This window comes from Chionomys nivalis, chromosome 22, assembly GCF_950005125.1.
Source record: "Chionomys nivalis chromosome 22, mChiNiv1.1, whole genome shotgun sequence".
Taxonomy (NCBI): domain Eukaryota; kingdom Metazoa; phylum Chordata; class Mammalia; order Rodentia; family Cricetidae; genus Chionomys; species Chionomys nivalis.
The window spans coordinates 26,762,518-26,779,889 of record NC_080107.1 but is presented as its reverse complement, the minus strand read 5'-3'; the positions used below and the strand labels follow the sequence as shown (position 1 = coordinate 26,779,889).

Genomic DNA, 17,372 nt, shown 5'->3' with positions numbered 1-17,372 from the left:
CCCACCCGTGCCTGTTCGGTGTATAACAAAGTCGAGGGAGTGACAGGGAGGGGTCAAAGACAGAGAATTCCGGCTGGCAGCTCAGATGGCTTGCTGCCAGTACTGGGTGAGGTGAGTTTGATATTGCCACACTGCCAAGTTGGGAAATGACCGAGAATTACCAGTAAGTCAAACAGAAAAAGGCAAAGGTTCACAGGAAATGGCCCCCTGCAATTGCCACTAACCTCTGTGAGGGAACACACTCAGAGAACCTTGCAATCTGAACCCTTATCAGGATGGCTGGAAAACAAGTTCTCCAGAGACAACACCACGCTGTTTAGTTTTATAGCAACTTGACAGAAGCTAGAGTCACTTGAAAAGAGGGGAGGGGTGTCATTTGTAAAAATGCTCCCACCAAATTAGCCTGTAGGCAAAGCCTGTGGAGCATTTTCCTGACTAATGATTGATGTAGAAGGGCTCCGCCCATTGCCGGAAGTCTCATACCACAGGCAGGTGGTCCTGGTGGGTGTCAGAAAGTAGGCTAAGCAGGCCACAGAGAGCAAGCCAGTAAGCGGAATTTCTCCACCGCTCCCATTTCAGTTCCTGCATCCAGGTTCCTGCCCTGCCTGAGGTCCTGCTGATTTCCCTCAGGGAGTTGTCAGCTGATGAACCCTTTCCTCCCACGTGGTGTATGGTCAGAATTTATCAGAAACCCTAAGGCAGATGTGAGGTAGGATGCTGAGCACAGGGGTTGAGCAATATGCCAGTTTTCAACAAAAGAAAGGGAATTGGGGGGTGAGGGGAGTCACCTTTGCTCTCTCAAGCTGGATAGCTGCTTGCTGTTCTCTCTCTTGCCGAATCGCTTCCCGATCCTCTTCCAAAGAGACATCGGAATCCGACGGCCTGCTTGTATAGGAATCTGCTGAACCCTGGGGGAAGAGCACAGAAGGCTTACGTGAGGTAAAGTGTAGCTTCTTACGTTAGCACGGTTGTAACGGAATCCTGGGTGAGTGAGTTCTTCCACGGGCACGGAATTCAGTGCCCACACACAGCCTTACTGCAGATGTAGCCAAGTATCTGCCTTACGTGGAAGGTAACCATGTAGTGGCATTTTGTTTGCATTTTAATACATGAAGCTTGCCTAAGGATCAGAGAAAGAAAGAGCCCACTGGTCAGCCTCACAGACCAAGCAGTGATGACACACACCTTTAATCCCAGTAGCCACACTATTGTTCTAGAAACCAGGCGATGCATGCCTTTAATTCCAGAGGTGCACACCTTTAATCCCAGCTCTAGAGAGGAATATAAGATGGGAGGAGATAGCTCTCAGACACAGTCTCATTCTGAGATTCCTGGAGGCAAGATCGCCATTTCGGACTGAGGTCGAGGTAAGAGCCAATGGCTGGCTGTTTTGCTTTTCTGACTTTCAGGTTGAACCCCACTTTCTGTCTCTGAGTTTTTATGAATCGTGGTCTCGTAGCAATGTTGTGAAGGGAAATACTGCGACTAGATTGGGACTAGGAAGGAAGCTGCAATGAGAACAACGTGGTATTCTGCCCTTATTCTTGTTTGGTGCCATCTGTATATTGCTCATGGCTGAAATTCCCTCTCTTGCACATGCAGCTAAGTGCCACAGGAAACTACATCTTCCCTGTGTCTTGGCATCATCAAATTGTCTAGATTTTAACGCAGCCATGTTACATAAGGAAAGCGATACTCTAGTTTCAGCGCCAAGACCACTGTACTCTTTTATCATCAAAACGTCAAATATTGTTCTACAGCAACCCATTTGTGGCATTAATGTGCACACCGAACAGAAAATATCTTGAGAATGAGAACACGGATATCCACAACTGAAGTCCATACCCAGAGTGCTGACTGGTCAGCAGTGTCACCCAGCCTGCTTGATATCCCCAAAGGACTGGGGAATGCTCAAGGCTACTCAGTGCCCATGCTAGAAGGGCAAATGAAAACTGGAGCATCTGATTTAAAAGTTATACACTTCCCTGTGCAAAAAATAAATAAATAAACAAACTACCCACCCAAAAACAACATCCAAAATCCCCCACAACCCAACTCTGAAGGCTTACTTTTAGCTCTAAAAGGAACATCAACCTCCTATTCACATTAAGATGGCATCAGAAGCTGGTATTTGCATGTATGACAACATTTGCACAGGAGAGGCACTGAGAGACTGGTTAGTTGCTTGGCATGTTTGATAAAACGCACTCAGTCTTAAAAACCATAGATCTAGTCACTCGGTGGACAATTTGTTAACTACTGCACACATAAAAAAAACAAAATAAAAGACAAGAGTCAAGCTACTGTCACTGGTGTGTAACACAGCGACTCGGGGGGCTGAGGCCTGCCTGGGCTACACCCTGCACTCAAGGCCAGCTTGAACAATTTAGTAAGACCCTGTCTCCAAATAAGAAGTAAAATAAGGGGCTGGGATTATAGCTCAGTAGGAAAGTCTTTGCCTAACATGTGCAAGGCTCTGGGTTCTATTTTTGGTCATAGTCAGTTAGTCGTGACCCACCCTGCCCCCACATACACATTCACACACATGCACACACACACACACACACACACACGAGAGAGAGAGAGAGAGAGAGAGAGAGAGAGAGAGAGAGAGAGAGAGAGAGAGAGCTTTAAAAAATGGTAAATTGGGTAGGTGGGATGGTTCAATGGATAAGGCACTTGCTGCCAAGTCTGGCAGTCCTAGTTGGATAGAACCCACATGGAGGAAAAGAGAAACAACTCCAGCAAGTTGTCCTCTGACCTCTGTATACCTCTGTATACACACAGTAGTATGAGTCCTTCCCACAAAATAACAAAAAAAAAAAAAAATTTCAAAGAAGGAAATGTCACAGTTGGCCACTAGTCCCCTGAGACATTCTTCAAAACCTAGAGACAGCTATATGAGTTTTCAGCCTGCCTACAGGGGCAGCTTGCTTCTCAGCAAAGGGCATCATTCTAATGCTTTGGGAAATCCCAGCACATGACTTATTGCCAGATTATGTGGGATACTTGTACACTGTGTGAAGATGTACTGCTGTGATTGGTGTAATAAAAAGTTGAATGACCAATAGCTAGGCAGGAGGTATGGATGAGATTTCTGGGGAAAAAAGGAAAAGGAGGGGGAATCTAGGCACATAGGAGATGCCAGGAGACATAGAATAGGAGGTGCAAGATGGAAGAGAGGTAATGCCACATGATTGAACATAGATTAATATAAATGGTTAAATTTGAGTTATAAGAGCTGGGTGGGACAAGCCTAAGCTAAAGGCCAAGCTGTCATAACTAATAATTAGTCCCTGTGTTGTGAGCTGGTGGCCAACACAAAAGCTCGCTACAAATGGCACCCAACACATGGCATGTCATCTGGTCCTCATAGGACCAGAAAAAGCTGAAAGAACAAAAGACCCGAGTAGGCTCAGTGCTTGTGGCATACACAGGCACTGACAGCGAAGCACATGAATGGTGTTTATGAGCAACGTGTTGCACAATACTTGGTGGTGGGAGATTAGGTGGTAATGCCTAGGAGGGCCAATGCAAATAGACCAGCTCCCGGCAGGGAACTGCAGGCATGAGGCTGTGCTTGCACAGACCTGAAGAGGGCAGAGCCAGCCAGCAGCCCATGTGCTAAGCAGAACCACATGGCACAGGGCCTAGCCACTGCTTAGCAGTTCAAGGTTTGGCTTACATAGTCACAGAAGATTGCAGACTAAAGTAATATAAAAAAATATATATATAAGCCATGTAAGGGTGGAAAATACTGTAACACAGGGAGTTTGGACCTTATATGGGGCTTTGTTAATTTTGAAATGTTTGGATGCTAATGAACAAAGAACAGCAGCTGCTGAGAGACACTGGATTGTGGAAGGCATTGCTGAATTAAGCCAGCCTAGAGACTTTAGGGATGGCTTGGCTTCAGAATGGAAGTCAGGAAGTGTGTTGTGTTGGGGGAGAGGTTGTACAAAGTTAGCTGCTGGGAAAGAAACTGCCCTTTGCCTTGACTGCTGACAGTATCCTGTCCAAACTGGACAAGTAGGACACAAAAAAGGCAACTGCTGAACTTTGCCAAGACAAGGTAGGTCAGTCCTTCACAGAAATGTCTGCCAAATATTCTAGGCCTGGAGGCCAAAAATGGATACCCCAACATTGCAGAGGATCCTCGGGTGACTGTCCAGGCAGTCAGCTGTCTCTGTCATTTTTATAGTTTGGAATGTTATTAGCTCTGCACTTACTGTTTGCTCAGGTAATATTTTAACCTTTTCAGGTCTGTGATAGGGTTGAAGACTAGGTAGTTATACCATTTTCTTTATTACCAAATTCCAAAAAAAGAAGCATACAAAACAGATGTGAAGTGTATAATGTTGAGAGACATAAAAGCATAAGTTCTTTACCTAAGAAAATATTTTGAGGTCTAAAAAGATATTTTTAGGATCGTAATACAAATTTTAATAGAAAGTGAATTAGGTACAAAAGTTTGTACTCACCAAGATAGGATAGATAACAGAATATTTTCTTCAAAATTGCCAAATACAAATGGACTGAACATTGTAAATGTAATTTTACCTGACAATTGTTCTTATTTTATATAGATTTGTTGTGTTAGAGTTAAACCCTTTCTTTTTATTTAGACAAAAAGGGGGAAATGTTGTGAGAAAATCTTTTTGTACAGTGTAAAGATGTATCTCTGTCTAAGGCGTCTTCTGATTGGTTTAATAAAAAGTTGAACAGCCAATAGCTAGGCAGGAGAGGATAGGCAGGACTTCCAGGCAGAGAGAGAAACTGGGAGGAATCTAGGTGCTCAGATTTTGCCAGCAGACTCAGAGCGGGTGGGGCATGCTGTACTGGGGAAAGGTAAACAGTCATGTGGCAGAATGTAGGTTTAAAAACCACAGGTTAATTAAGTTATATGAGTTAGGATAATAAGTATAACAAGCCTAAGCTAAAGGTCAAACATTCATAATTAGTCATAAGTCTCCATGTCATTTGGGGATTGGTGGTACAAAGAAAGCCTCATTACAGGTAGAGGTTCTTTTAGAGAGTCAAGTGAGTCCTGGTTCTACCTCCAGCCTCCACATTGAACTTCCTAGTCACCAGATGACTTTGAACCAGTCTCCTCCTCTAGAAGAGGACATATTATCTATTTCATGGTATAAAATGCAGAAAGAGTCCTCCCTGAGTGCTCGCTATCACAAGGGTGTGAGGCTAGATGCCTGAAACTTCATTCGACAATAGACGTAGCAGGTTCAAAGCCGACGTTTAGCTATACTAAATATATTAGTGATGTTAAAATGCTACAAGACCCACCACATAGTGAGAACACAATAAAGTAGCTTTCTTGTTTCCATTTACGACTGCTGGCCCAGGTCCATGCTGATTTTAAAAAAGAATTAAAATATAACAATCTTTTCAACTCACAAACATGTAAAATAGCTTGTGTAAAATGTGGCCATTTTTCTTATTGTATTTATTCCACAGCAAACGCTCTATGATAAATGTAGTATGTCCAAATATACGTGCTTACCCAGTACTTTTCAAAGTGCCCTTCATAGAGGAAATGCATTTGTTAACCAAATTATAATTAAATTCCTCAGTGAAAAATCTGTTGGGCGAAGGAATAGGGAGCCACAAAACGGATAAAAAGCAGGGTGCCTTTCAGCCATTGTCTAAAAAGAGGGCTACCTTGAAATCCTTCAAAGCGGAGTTCCCTCTAACACATCTTTCCAAATTTAGGTACACCTTCATAAAATCCCGACTGAGGAAGAGAAAAAGAGAGAAAACCACTTCTCAAACACCAATAAATGAAGACACTTTGTAATCAGCCTTAGCTAAGCCTTTGCTGCAGTAGAGCTGAGGAGGGGTGGCCCATCCTAAGGCCTTGTGGTCCACAGGCTACTCTAAGTGTACCCTTGAAGGATGTACCCTGTGTGCTCGGTGCTTATGTGATGGAGAAGGCTAGAGTGTGCAGTGGAGAGGTTAGCAGGCTGCTCCCTGGTCAGAGGTGAAAACAATCCTCCCTCATCCCCGGGAGATGCTTCTGTCCTGAAACTTCCTTCATGTCTCTTAAAACATGGCATTCGGTCATTTCTGAGCATAAAAAAGTAATTCAGAGACTCCTGCTTACATTTCCAAATGTGAACAAGATTAGAAACATCCCAGAATGTTAGTAAGTTCTATATTGCCAAATCGGTGGAGGTTTCTGTTTACTTCTAGTTGGTGAGAACACGGTAACCCAGAGAGCACTCTGACATCCACCTCCAACACCTGTTTCATCACCGGGGGCATTCTGGCTTTAGTCCAGGGTCACATTTCTCTGGCTAGGAAAACTATCAGGGCTGTCTTTCAAAGCCAGAGAAACAACAGAAACCAACACTAAATGCCTAGATTTGGCTGTGGGGCATGCTCGGTTGTCTGGGTACTGACTCTCCTTTTCTTTTTAAATTTCTTTTTAAATTTTATTTCAACTGGTCGAAGGAGAGTATAAACATGTCCTAAGAGGGAGGAAAAAGGGATGGATCTACACACTCACTTGAGAGAGCAAAGGGTCAAGCAGCACAGAGAGGCTGGGAACGAGTTGCCTGGGCTGACCTTGAAAACAGTTTAAAAATGGCCGGGAGCTTCAGCAGGACCGGCCAGACTGGGATGGGAAAGGGATCACTCAGAGATCTGACTATTTCATTAATAAGAAAAATAGCAAAAAAGGAAATTGCAGGCGATACTACAGGACAGGCTGAAGATGTATATACATTATTCACCCCTGCCGCATGGTGACACACACCTGGGATCCCACCACTCAAAAGGCTGAGGTAGGAAAGGGGACAACTTGAGGCCAGCCTGAATGACATAGCAAGTTCCAGGCCCGTTTGATCTTCACTCTGAGACCTTGGCCCCACAAAAATAAATTCCGGAAAAGTGTTTTATAAAACGAGTAAGAAGTGATCTGTGTAATTCATCAAGTGGTCTAATATAAGACCGCATGCCAAATGAGCGATTTTACATGTGTAAACGGGTTGAAAAATGATTGTCTTAACTCTTTTTTTTTTTTTAAAGCCGATGTAGACATGTGCCAGCCCTGGTGGATGGAGAGAGCAAATTTAATATCCTATGTAGCAGTTCTTGTGGTATTTTAAGATGTCAGGAAGCATCAAAATGACTATCCCTTGAAGGTTCTTAAGCAGACACCACTGTAGATGGCGCCTTATAGTGGTGGTTCTCAACCTGTGGGTCGCAACCCCTTTAGAGGGTTTGAATGGCCCTTTCACAGGGGTCTCATATTACATACTGTGCATATCAGATATTTATATTATGACTTTTAAAACAGTAGCAAAATTACGGTTGTGAAGTAGCAGTGGAAACAATTTTATGATTGGGGATCACCACAACACATGAAACTGTATTAAAGGGTCGCAGCATTAGGAAGGTTGAGAACCACCGCTCTAGTGCCTCCAAGGAACCAACCAGATGCAAAGCCATTCAAAGCATCATAAAAGCATACGTCCTTTGGTGGCGCACGCCTTTAATCCCAGCACTCGGGAGGCAGAGGCAGGCGAATCTCTGTGAGTTCAAGTCCAGCCTGGTCTACAAGAGCTAGTTCCAGGACAGGCTCCAAAACCACAGAGAAACCCTGTCTCGAAAAACCAAAAAAAAAAAAAAAAAAAAAAAAAAAAAAAAAAAAAAGCATATAGTGTGTGTCTGTCATCCCAGCACGTGGGAGCCTGAGGCAGGAGGATCACTTGAGCCTAGGAGTTCCAACCCAGTTTAGGCAACAAAGCAAGATCCCATCTCAGAATAAAAAAGAATAAGAAATGAAGAAATAAATTTATATCTTCATGGACATCAGTGGAAAGACACAAGCCTTTCTATTCTCATGAGGACCAAATTCTCTTCATGTTCCACATTGTAAGGAATTTTCTGGCTTCACTCCTTTCCAGAACCTTTCTGAGTACAGAACACAAAAAGTCAGTAGAAACATTGGGAAATTATTTTATAAATGGATGAGGAGTGACCTACATTTCAAATGAGTACTCTGCATGTGTAAGGGTTATTCCCAGGAGAAGGAGAGTGATGTAGACAGTCTGCCAGCAGAAAGGTTTCTCCTTCTCTGAGAGGGTATGCAGGGTAGGTAGGTGAGCTGCCGTGGGCTCTGGTGCCAGGGTACTGAGTTTACATCATCCTGCTTTGTTGGCTGTGGCTTTGGCAATTGTTGGAAGCTTCGGAGTCCATTTCCTTCCTTTGCAGCACAGATAATGGCATGTAAGTCAGAGCCTCCTACTGTTTGACTTGAGATAGAACATCATATTTTTTTTTTTTTTATCACCCCGGGGAATATTCAGGAAATGGAACAGTTAATCTTTGACTCCTTTAATTTCAGGTCTGGCAACTTTTCAACAGTAAAATTTTTTGGTTGTCCCGGAGTTCTAGGATATATCATTTCTTCCATCACCTCTCCCTCTTCCTGCCCTCTCCGCCATCCCTCCTCCACTTTTTAAATAGTGTTAGGGTATTAGCAGATGTCTCAGACAATAAAATATTTGCCGTTCAAACATGAGGACCCGAGTTCAGACCCCTAGAAACAGGTGTGCTCAGCTGTTCACACTTCTGCTATTCCAGCGCTGAGGGTTAGAGATGAGGCATTCCCGGAGCCATCCTAGCAAATTGGTGAGCTCCAGGTTCAGTGAAAGACCTTGTCTTTAAAAAATAATAGGGAGCCGGGCGGTGGTGGCGCACGCCTTTAATCCCAGCACTCGGGAGGCAGAGGCAGGAGGATCTCTGTGAGTTCGAGACCAGCCTGGTCTACAAGAGCTAGTTCCAGGACAGGCTCCAAAACCACAGAGAAACCTTGTCTCGAAAAACCAAAAAAAAAAAAAAAAAAAAACAAAAAATAATAGGGAGAGGCATAAACAAAGTCAACCCAACAGCAACCTTCATGTCTATGTGCACTCCACACACCAAACATACACACACACGAACATGAATATACACAAAACAACTGTATTGAAGTGTAATTTAAATACCATAAAATGCATTTAAACCATTTAATTTAAATTTCTCTCTCTCTCTCTCTCTCTCTCTCTCTCTCTCTCTCTCTCTGTGTGTGTGTGTGTGTGTGCGCGTGCACATGTGAAAGAGAGAGAGAGAGGTGGGAGGGGGTACATGCAGGCCATGGCACATGAGTGGAGGTTAGAGGACAGCTCTGTGGTGTTGCCTCCTCTCTCCCACCTTTACATGGGATTTGGGGATCGAACTCCTGGTCATCGGGCTTACAAGATGAGTGTTTAACCAGACGAGTCATCTCACCAGCCCCAGATCCAGATATCCCAATGAAGTAATGAGCTTACAAGCCGCAGTTTCATCCCACTCTACATACTGTGAGAACATTTCTACCACTTCAAAACGAGCCCGTGTCCATCCGTTTTCAGTCCCTTCCCCTCCCTTCTCCAGGCACAGGAACCTCTTACTCATTAATCCTTCTAACATGGAAATAAGCCGTCCGCTTTACGGGCAGTTTTAGTAGCTGGATCTAGCTAACATATATTACACCAGATTAAGGCAAAAAGGCGGGATAATCTAAAAACGCTTGGCTGTAAAATGCAATGATAGCAGAACAGAGTCTTGCTATTGTTGCCGATAGGGATTCCTAGTTCTTCAGTCCTGAGTATCCACTAACCAGTCAATTCATGGATACCAGTCATTCAACCGGTACTGCTTGGGTCCCTGTGTTAAACTTTTCCGCATGTGACTGATGGCTGTTGCGTTGTGGCCAGCAATAGAGACACTCAAAAGGTCACTTTCCTGACATCAGACAAGTTCACTTTCAACTTAAAAAGAAAAAAATAGTGGCGTATTCCCAGTGGTTTTTGTACTATTCGGATGGTCACAGGACATGCACTTGAGTCTGTATCTCTCCACTGAGCTTGTAGTAACTCCACAATGTCCTTTTCCATGCTGCAGAAAGAACACTGCCTTTTCCCTATGAATTCCCTAAATTTCTCAGGCTAGGTGAGTGACTGAACCACTCTAAGACAAAATACATAAAAGGTTTTCGGTAACCTCTATCTTTGTAGGCTGCCTCCCTCTCTTTCTTGCTGACGTTCTTTTTTCTCTATGATCTTCTTCCCGAATCATGTCCATGGATCCTTGCTAGGGTATCAAGCTCGTCAGGACCCTAACTCTGTTTGAGTCCCATGCCTGGTACGGCAGGACTTTGTGGTAAGGCACATACCGTCCCACCATCTCTTCTTTGTTCCACAGCCTTGGTAGAATGCCAAAATTTCAAATTGTGAATTTCATTCATCTCTATTTTAATGACAACTTGGCATTTTAGACATCAGCAGATGAATCTAACATAACCATGAAAGTACCATGTCCTGTAAGGCTGCAACAAAGCCCAGGGCCATGGGCATGCTGGGAAGGGCTCCCACTATGAGCTCCGTCTCCACCCTACCCTTTTTTCTGGCATGTTCTCACTACTATGTTGCCCAAAGTGGCCTGGAACTCACAGTTTTCCTGCTTCAGCCTGCTCCTGTGACTACAGGCATGTTTGGGGAGAGAGACAAACTCTTTCTATGTAGCCCAAGACTTTGATATGTTGTCCAATGTCTTCAAACCGTAACCCCTGACGCTCTCCCGAGGGCTGGGATTCCAGGTGTGTCCTGCTCTAGTTAGCTGGTTTCCATTTTTATCCAAGTGATAACTTCCTCACAGAGTTCACACCGCACACACCCTGACACATCATTAAATTAAGTAAGGATTTGATATCAATACACACTCTAGAAATAAGTAAAGTACAATCTTTGTCTTAATTTTCTGCTGCAAAACAGGAAGTAGTAAATCCTTTAATTGTAGTTGTACACAATTTATTTAAAAGGAAAAAAATAATCAGTTAATAAGGTCTGTCTACCTAGTTCGGTGATGGTTGTAACTGCCTTGATTTCAGAGGATATTTCTTTGGATTGCCAGTTTGAAGAGGCCCATCAATGGAGCAAACCCAATAATCTGCACTGACTACACAGGTCCAAAAAGAGCGATGCTGGTCAAGTCAGATGTAAGGGTGATGGTACCCTAAGTGGCCTCTTAGGCATTCTGGGAAAGGAGAGGCTGAGATGTGAACCAGCAGGTTTGCAGGTTCAACCAGGCAGCAGGTGCTTTTACACTGGCCTTGTTTCCCCAAATCCAGCCTAGATAATCAAGATGAACATCTATCCTACTTCAATTAGGTGTCTAGACGCTTATAGGTCAAAGGTGCCTCTTCAGGTGCGCTGAACAAAGCTGACTCCTTCTAAAAATGGCTGCCAGAGTGGCTATCAGATGACTTCTGACTTTGTTATAATTCCATCTGTGTGTTGAGCGAAAACCCTCCAGTTCTATCTATGACAGCTGACAGTTGTCATGGAAGCCACTTGAAAGAATCACAAAAGAAATAAAATACAGAGAACTTAACCCCCCATCTCCCTATTCCCATATGTGGCATTAGTCCCCCATCCACCTATTCCCACAAGGGACATGACTAGTGCCCCACCTGTTAGCCCACCTTACCCCTCTGGATTAGCTACTTTTCCCACTGCTGTGACAAAATAACCCGGCAGAAGCCATTTAAAGAGAGAAAGGTTTATTCCAGTTCACAGTTTGGGCGTGCAGTCCATGGCGGTGGGGAGGGCAGGGTGGCAGGAGAGTGCGGCAGCTGCACACAGTATATTACGGAGCACAGAGAAGTGGTTGCTACAGCTCAGGCCAATTTCTCCTTTTTATTTAGTAGGGGATCACAGCAGGGACCATAACCTATGAATGGTACCACCTGTATTGAAGGTGTTGCTTCCCATCTCCCTTATCCCAATCTAGAAACTTCCTCAGACACATGCCCAAAGGTTTGTTGCCATGGTGATCCTAAACCTCATCAAGTCGACAACAAACCATTCACGCCCTCATTTCTTTTCATCTCTAGCTATAATTTCATGATCCACAGGGGTTGAAAAGTTGATTTGAGAAGATTATTTCACATTTCTATTCTTGGCCAAGAATCAATGTCTCTTTTACAGCTCAGTTGGCTTCCTCTTGTTATTGGCTCCACAACTCAAAGAGGGAAAAACAATATAGTTTCAGGGCAAAGCTGGAGACAGACTGAACCAACAGCATAAAAATTTGGGAAAGAAGAAGAACAACAACAACAAAACACAAGAAGTTGCTGTACATAGACAAGAAAGGTTTCAATATTTAGTCATTAATGTGTGTGTGTGTGTGTGTGTGTGTGTGTGTGTGTGTTGCTCAACCAATTAGTCCAAGTACAGAAAAAACCCTCCATGGAACTGAGAAATAAAGTTGAAAGGCTCTGTGAATTCAACAAGTACTTTATCACTATAGCAATAATGAGAATGAGGGGCCAGGCTGGGCTGGGGAAGGAAAGAGAATCTACTGGAAGAAGCAACACGTCAGTCCGCCATGCTAACTACTCATCAGCAGTCACACGCTGAGCAGCTTGGTCAACTCTGACAGCTTGTGACAGTGCAGGGGACACAGGTGAGTATCTGGGCTATGTCCCTGGCTGATTCCAGTGCTGGCTCCTAGAGACGTTAGCTTCAGCCTGAGCTCTCCAGACAACGCAGCATTTCGAGCTCCACTAATGGGAGCTTCAGCTGCACCATCAAGGAGGAAATTTTGCCCCACTGCCTCCACAAGGCATGCTGCCTGCAGTTCAGGCATCTCTTGATTCTTAGAAACATGGCCTTCTCTGGTCTTCTGGAATGTGGGTGGTCCCTTTTCCCATTTTCCCCCAGAGTGGTCCACAGAGTACCCCACCAAACCTTCTTCTAGTTTCTTGCCGGTCAGACTAGAGACACAGTAACAACATGTAAGCTTCACCTTAGGGCAATCACTTGTGCCTTCAAAGAGCAAGACTCTTCCTCTGTCCGATAAAGCAAGAAACAACACACCCGCTTGACAAGAGAGGAAGGGGGAGAAGGGACTTGCCTCACCCATGCCACCCTTAGACAGCGCCCCGGAATGGCTTTCCACTGAGCAAAGTTCCTAGAGGGAAAAGGCACACGTGGGAGCTAACAGTGTATTTCATGAAGAATAGAAGGGCAGGGGCCCAGACTGTGTAGCTCTGTGGATGGTGTGTGGTTGGCGATCACAAGGCCCTGGATTTTATCTCTGGCGCCTCCCGCCTCTTCCAACTCAGCCCTGAGGAGGCTGAAGATAAATGGGAACAGACTGGAGCCTTATCCCAGGCTGGGGTGGTGTCCTGGGTTTGATGGTCTTCAGAGTTCCTAGCCCAAAGTTGCCCCTTACAGTATAATTGCTAGTGTGTGGAAGAACGAAGGAGGTGGCTCCAAGGGCGGGAGAGAACTTTTACGGAGGACCCAATACTGTCCAACCTCCACCCCAGGGGGAAGGGGTCTACACCCTGCTTCCACATGCTGCCAGACACTGTGTGGGAAAGACTGGTGGGAATCCCGTGTTTAACAGATGATGTGAAAGCTAGCTGTAAAAACACTCAGAAGTTGCTCAGACAAAAAATATTAGAAGAAGGAAGGAAAAAGCTGTATTAAACCACATGCTGAAATCATGGGAACAAATTGATTGGCTCTGGTGGGGAGTGAGGGAGCAGCTCAGAATCCACAAATCAGTCCCTGTCTGCGAGCATCACAGCAAGTGTATTAAATCAGAGGAAAGAGGGACTGGGAAGTAACAGGTGCCGGGAAAGTTCCCTCGATAGCGCCAAAGAAAATAGGAGCGACACCAACTTCGCTTCTCATGCACCTTAAGTTATAGTAGCAACACACCTGCAATCCCAGCATGCGTGAGATGGGGGCAGGAGGATTTCAAGTCTGAGGCTAGCCTGGACCATTCAACACAATCTTAGAAAGTATTAAAGGCAACACACACACGCCTAAAATATTTAAATGAAATGCCTAAGTTAAAAGAACTCTTGAAAGGGATTGATAAATCTGATTATTAAAGATTAAATACTTATCTTGGAAAATATAGTAATCAAAATTAAAATAACAAAAAGAAAAAATTGTCACATAATCAACCTAAGCTTTGATTGCCTTCATATTACGTGAGCTCTGACATAGTAAGACAAAAAGATGAACAGCTCACCTCTTTACTCCCCACAGGCTGGGCTACAGAATGAGATCTTGTCTTTAAAAAAAACAAAAAAAAAAAAACAAAAACTAGCCTCTTTTCTAAGAAATAGAATTAAGATGTGGTAATATTTTCATCTATTAGATTAACAAAATCCAACCATTTGATAAAAGGTCCAGTGGATAAACACTCGCTTTGCCAGTATGAGTATTGGAGTATGGATCCCATACCTGCAGCCTGGCAGGTGCGGTGGCCCCCCTGGAACCCCAGTGCCCTGGAGGCAGAGACAAGGGGTTCCCCAAGCAAGCTGGCTAGCTAGACTGGCTGAAACAGTGAGAACCAGGCTCAGGAAGAGACCTTATATCAGAAAATAAAAGAAAATGATCAAGGAAGACACAGACTTCAACCTCTGCCTCCATAGGAAAACACACATGTATCCATGTACTTACATGCATGAGTGCCCATACACATATGAACACACACACACACCGCACACACATATACACTTGATCTCCCCAGCCCCCAAGCCTTTGATAACTCTCAAATCCCAGCACTTACATACGTTGGTAAGAGTGTGAACTAGAATAATTTAGAGGTAATTAGGCAAAAACAACTGAGACAGTCTACTTGAAGAAAATTTACCCTAGAGAAGAGGGTATCTCGGAGTCACATTTGTAGATGGATAAATATAAATATTTATTGCAATACTATGTACAAGGGCTGTTAAATGACATTTACAGGTATGCCACATGTACCTATAAATCCAGCTATTCAGGAGCCTGAGGCAGGAGGATCTCTTGCTCCCATAGATTCTAGGCCAGTCTGGGCAACACAGTGAGATTCCATCTCAAAATGTAAAATAAAATATGTAGGTCACTGGTTTGGACCGAATGCTTGTCCAAGATCCAAGAGAGCAGACCAAACCAGAGTCATCCATGTGAGGCTCCCGGGCACCAGGTGGAAACCAAGTTTCCTTATCCAGCTTCTGCGCAATGAATACCAAATCCCCAAACAGCCATTTGTAGCTGGCATGGTAAGCAAGTCCTCCGTGACTAAACCTTTACAAGAAAAAGGATTCTGGAAAGACCAGCCTCCTTTTGTTCCTAACTTCTGCTTCTTCTTCACTCTGCATTTTTGTGCCCAGGAAGCTCGCCTCCTCTGCTCAGATCACTAGCACGCTCATTCTGGTTTTGAGAAAAGGGTATACCCAATTCCGGGACTGGAGAAAAGACAGAAAGACTGAGAAGCTGAGTTCATTATGGCGGTCTGTGATCGAAACAATCACAGAGATCCTATGGTTGATACACAGCAGGTCTGCTTTCAGACAGTAATCTCACTCATGCAGTAAAATAACATGACGGCATGGAAGCGGTGGGAAAGACGTCACTTCTTCATCAAGGCTGACTTATCATATATATATATGGGGACAGGAATGTGTCCTGAAAGAAAACTATGCAAGGACGTCAATGTGTTCTCACCAACGTGCTATTTATTCATAAGAGTTGCTGTGGTCATGATGTCTCTTCACAGCAACAGAAACCCTAACAGGACACCGCTCTTCTAGAGGACTCAGGTTCAATTCCCACCTTCCACCTGGCAGCTCAAAACTGTCTCTAATTCCAATCAATCCCAGGGGTCCTGATGCCCTCCTATGACCTTCATGGGCACTACACACATGTGCTTCACAGATTCAGACAAATGCCCACACAAAGTAACAATAAGTAAAATCTAAAAAGACAATGTCTAGAAGATAGTAGTTTGGCATGCCTGAGGGTGTGGTGGATCCCTTTCACACACACCATCTGGCGACCAAATGCCCCTCCAGGTAACTGACCCCTCTACTCCTAGTTTCTTCCATGGAAGAAGGCAGCGTCACGTCACGGGCCATATATTCCAAGTCACAGAACTTCTTGCAGCATGGTGAGCCCTCCACGGTACTTTGCCATGCCCACTCATGCCATCAGCAGTCACCAACGCCATCTGACATTTGGAGGACTCAAGCCCAAGGTGTCCCCAGGCAATGGCTCTTCCTGTGTCGGCTCACAAGGGAGCAGCACACAGCAAACCCTGTTCTTCTGTCCTATCTGCTGTTCTGTGTTCTCTGTGTTTGCCCCCATTATGCCAATGAAAAAGGACTCATCCCTAGTTTAACCTAGTTTAACATTTCCAGGAACCAGGAAATGAAGCTTCGATTGAAATAAGGCAGCACTTTACAGATGCTATCTAATTTAGCCAAAACTTGGGAGTGGAATGTTTTATCTGCTTTGAAGTAAACAAGGCTTAGAGAGACGCTACTTACTATGTCCAAGGTCGTGCAGCCAGTACAGTTGACGCCCAGCTGATATCCTTGAAAGCTCTTGATAATGGCTCACTAACCCCAGCGGTGGCTTAGCGGGTCCCGGAGGCCAAAGGCACTTTAAACTCTCCCCCTCCCCCTAGAATAAACTCATTGAGCACACCATGTTCCCCAGAGCCAATGATCACACTTCCTCTTCAAAGCTCTTTTGAGACCAACAGAGATGTCAAGCTACCCCCCTGAGTTACCCAGCCTCCAGCTGAAGTGTAAGATTTACGCTTCAGGCAACTGGTTGATCTGAAAGAGACCCCTGAGGGATCTTTTTTAGCAGTGAGGAAGCATTCTTTTGAAATGATAGCAAAACACGTGCTGTCAACTACTTCCCCTCTGGTTGTTTTGTCTTGTTTGTCTTTTCGAGATAGTCTTCCCTTGTAAGTCAAGACTGGCTTGGAACCCAGCCTGCTGGCCTCTGACTCATGGTCCTCCCACCTTAGCCTGCAGAGCTACCGGGACTAAGGCACACAGCCACATCAGGCTCACAGTCAAATATCACTAAAGACAAGAATGTCGCTACTGAACGAACGTGACTGTCTTCCTTGCCTTCCGTTTTACTGTGAATACATCCAAGATGAGCAGGGCTTAGGGGCCCCGGTCTGAGGCAGGAGGATAGCACAAGTTCAAGGTCACTCTGGTAAACTTAGTGAAACCCCCAAAACAAAGGAACAGGGTAGCTGAGGCTCGGCAGTAGAGGGCTTGCATATCTGTGTCTCCCAGAGAGTGGTCAGAGTGGAGACCTTGTCATTCTTTGTTAGAAATGTTTTTGGCCCAAATATAAAATTATTGATTGAAATGAAGTTGGGACAGAACCCATGACCTAAATTTACTCCGAGAACCTTTCTTTTTTGCAAGAAGCCACGTGAGTGGAGAGCTGGCAGAGAGGGAGACTTTCAGCTGGAGCCTGAGCTGGAATCCTTGGGCCGCAACTGACTGGGATTTTGCT

At 44.6% G+C, this 17,372-nt stretch overlaps 1 protein-coding gene across 5 annotated transcripts in view; it reads right to left on the bottom strand.

Moving 5' to 3' along the window:
• Cacnb4 (calcium voltage-gated channel auxiliary subunit beta 4) overlaps window positions 1–17,372 on the bottom strand; it is a 252,035-nt gene that overhangs the window by 45,912 nt on the left and 188,751 nt on the right. For all 5 annotated transcript variants that reach the window (XM_057755680.1, XM_057755681.1, XM_057755684.1 and 2 more), the window contains one exon: window positions 789–908. In XM_057755680.1, the coding sequence (XP_057611663.1) occupies window positions 789–908 (120 nt within the window). The remainder of the gene's footprint in view (window positions 1–788; window positions 909–17,372) is intronic.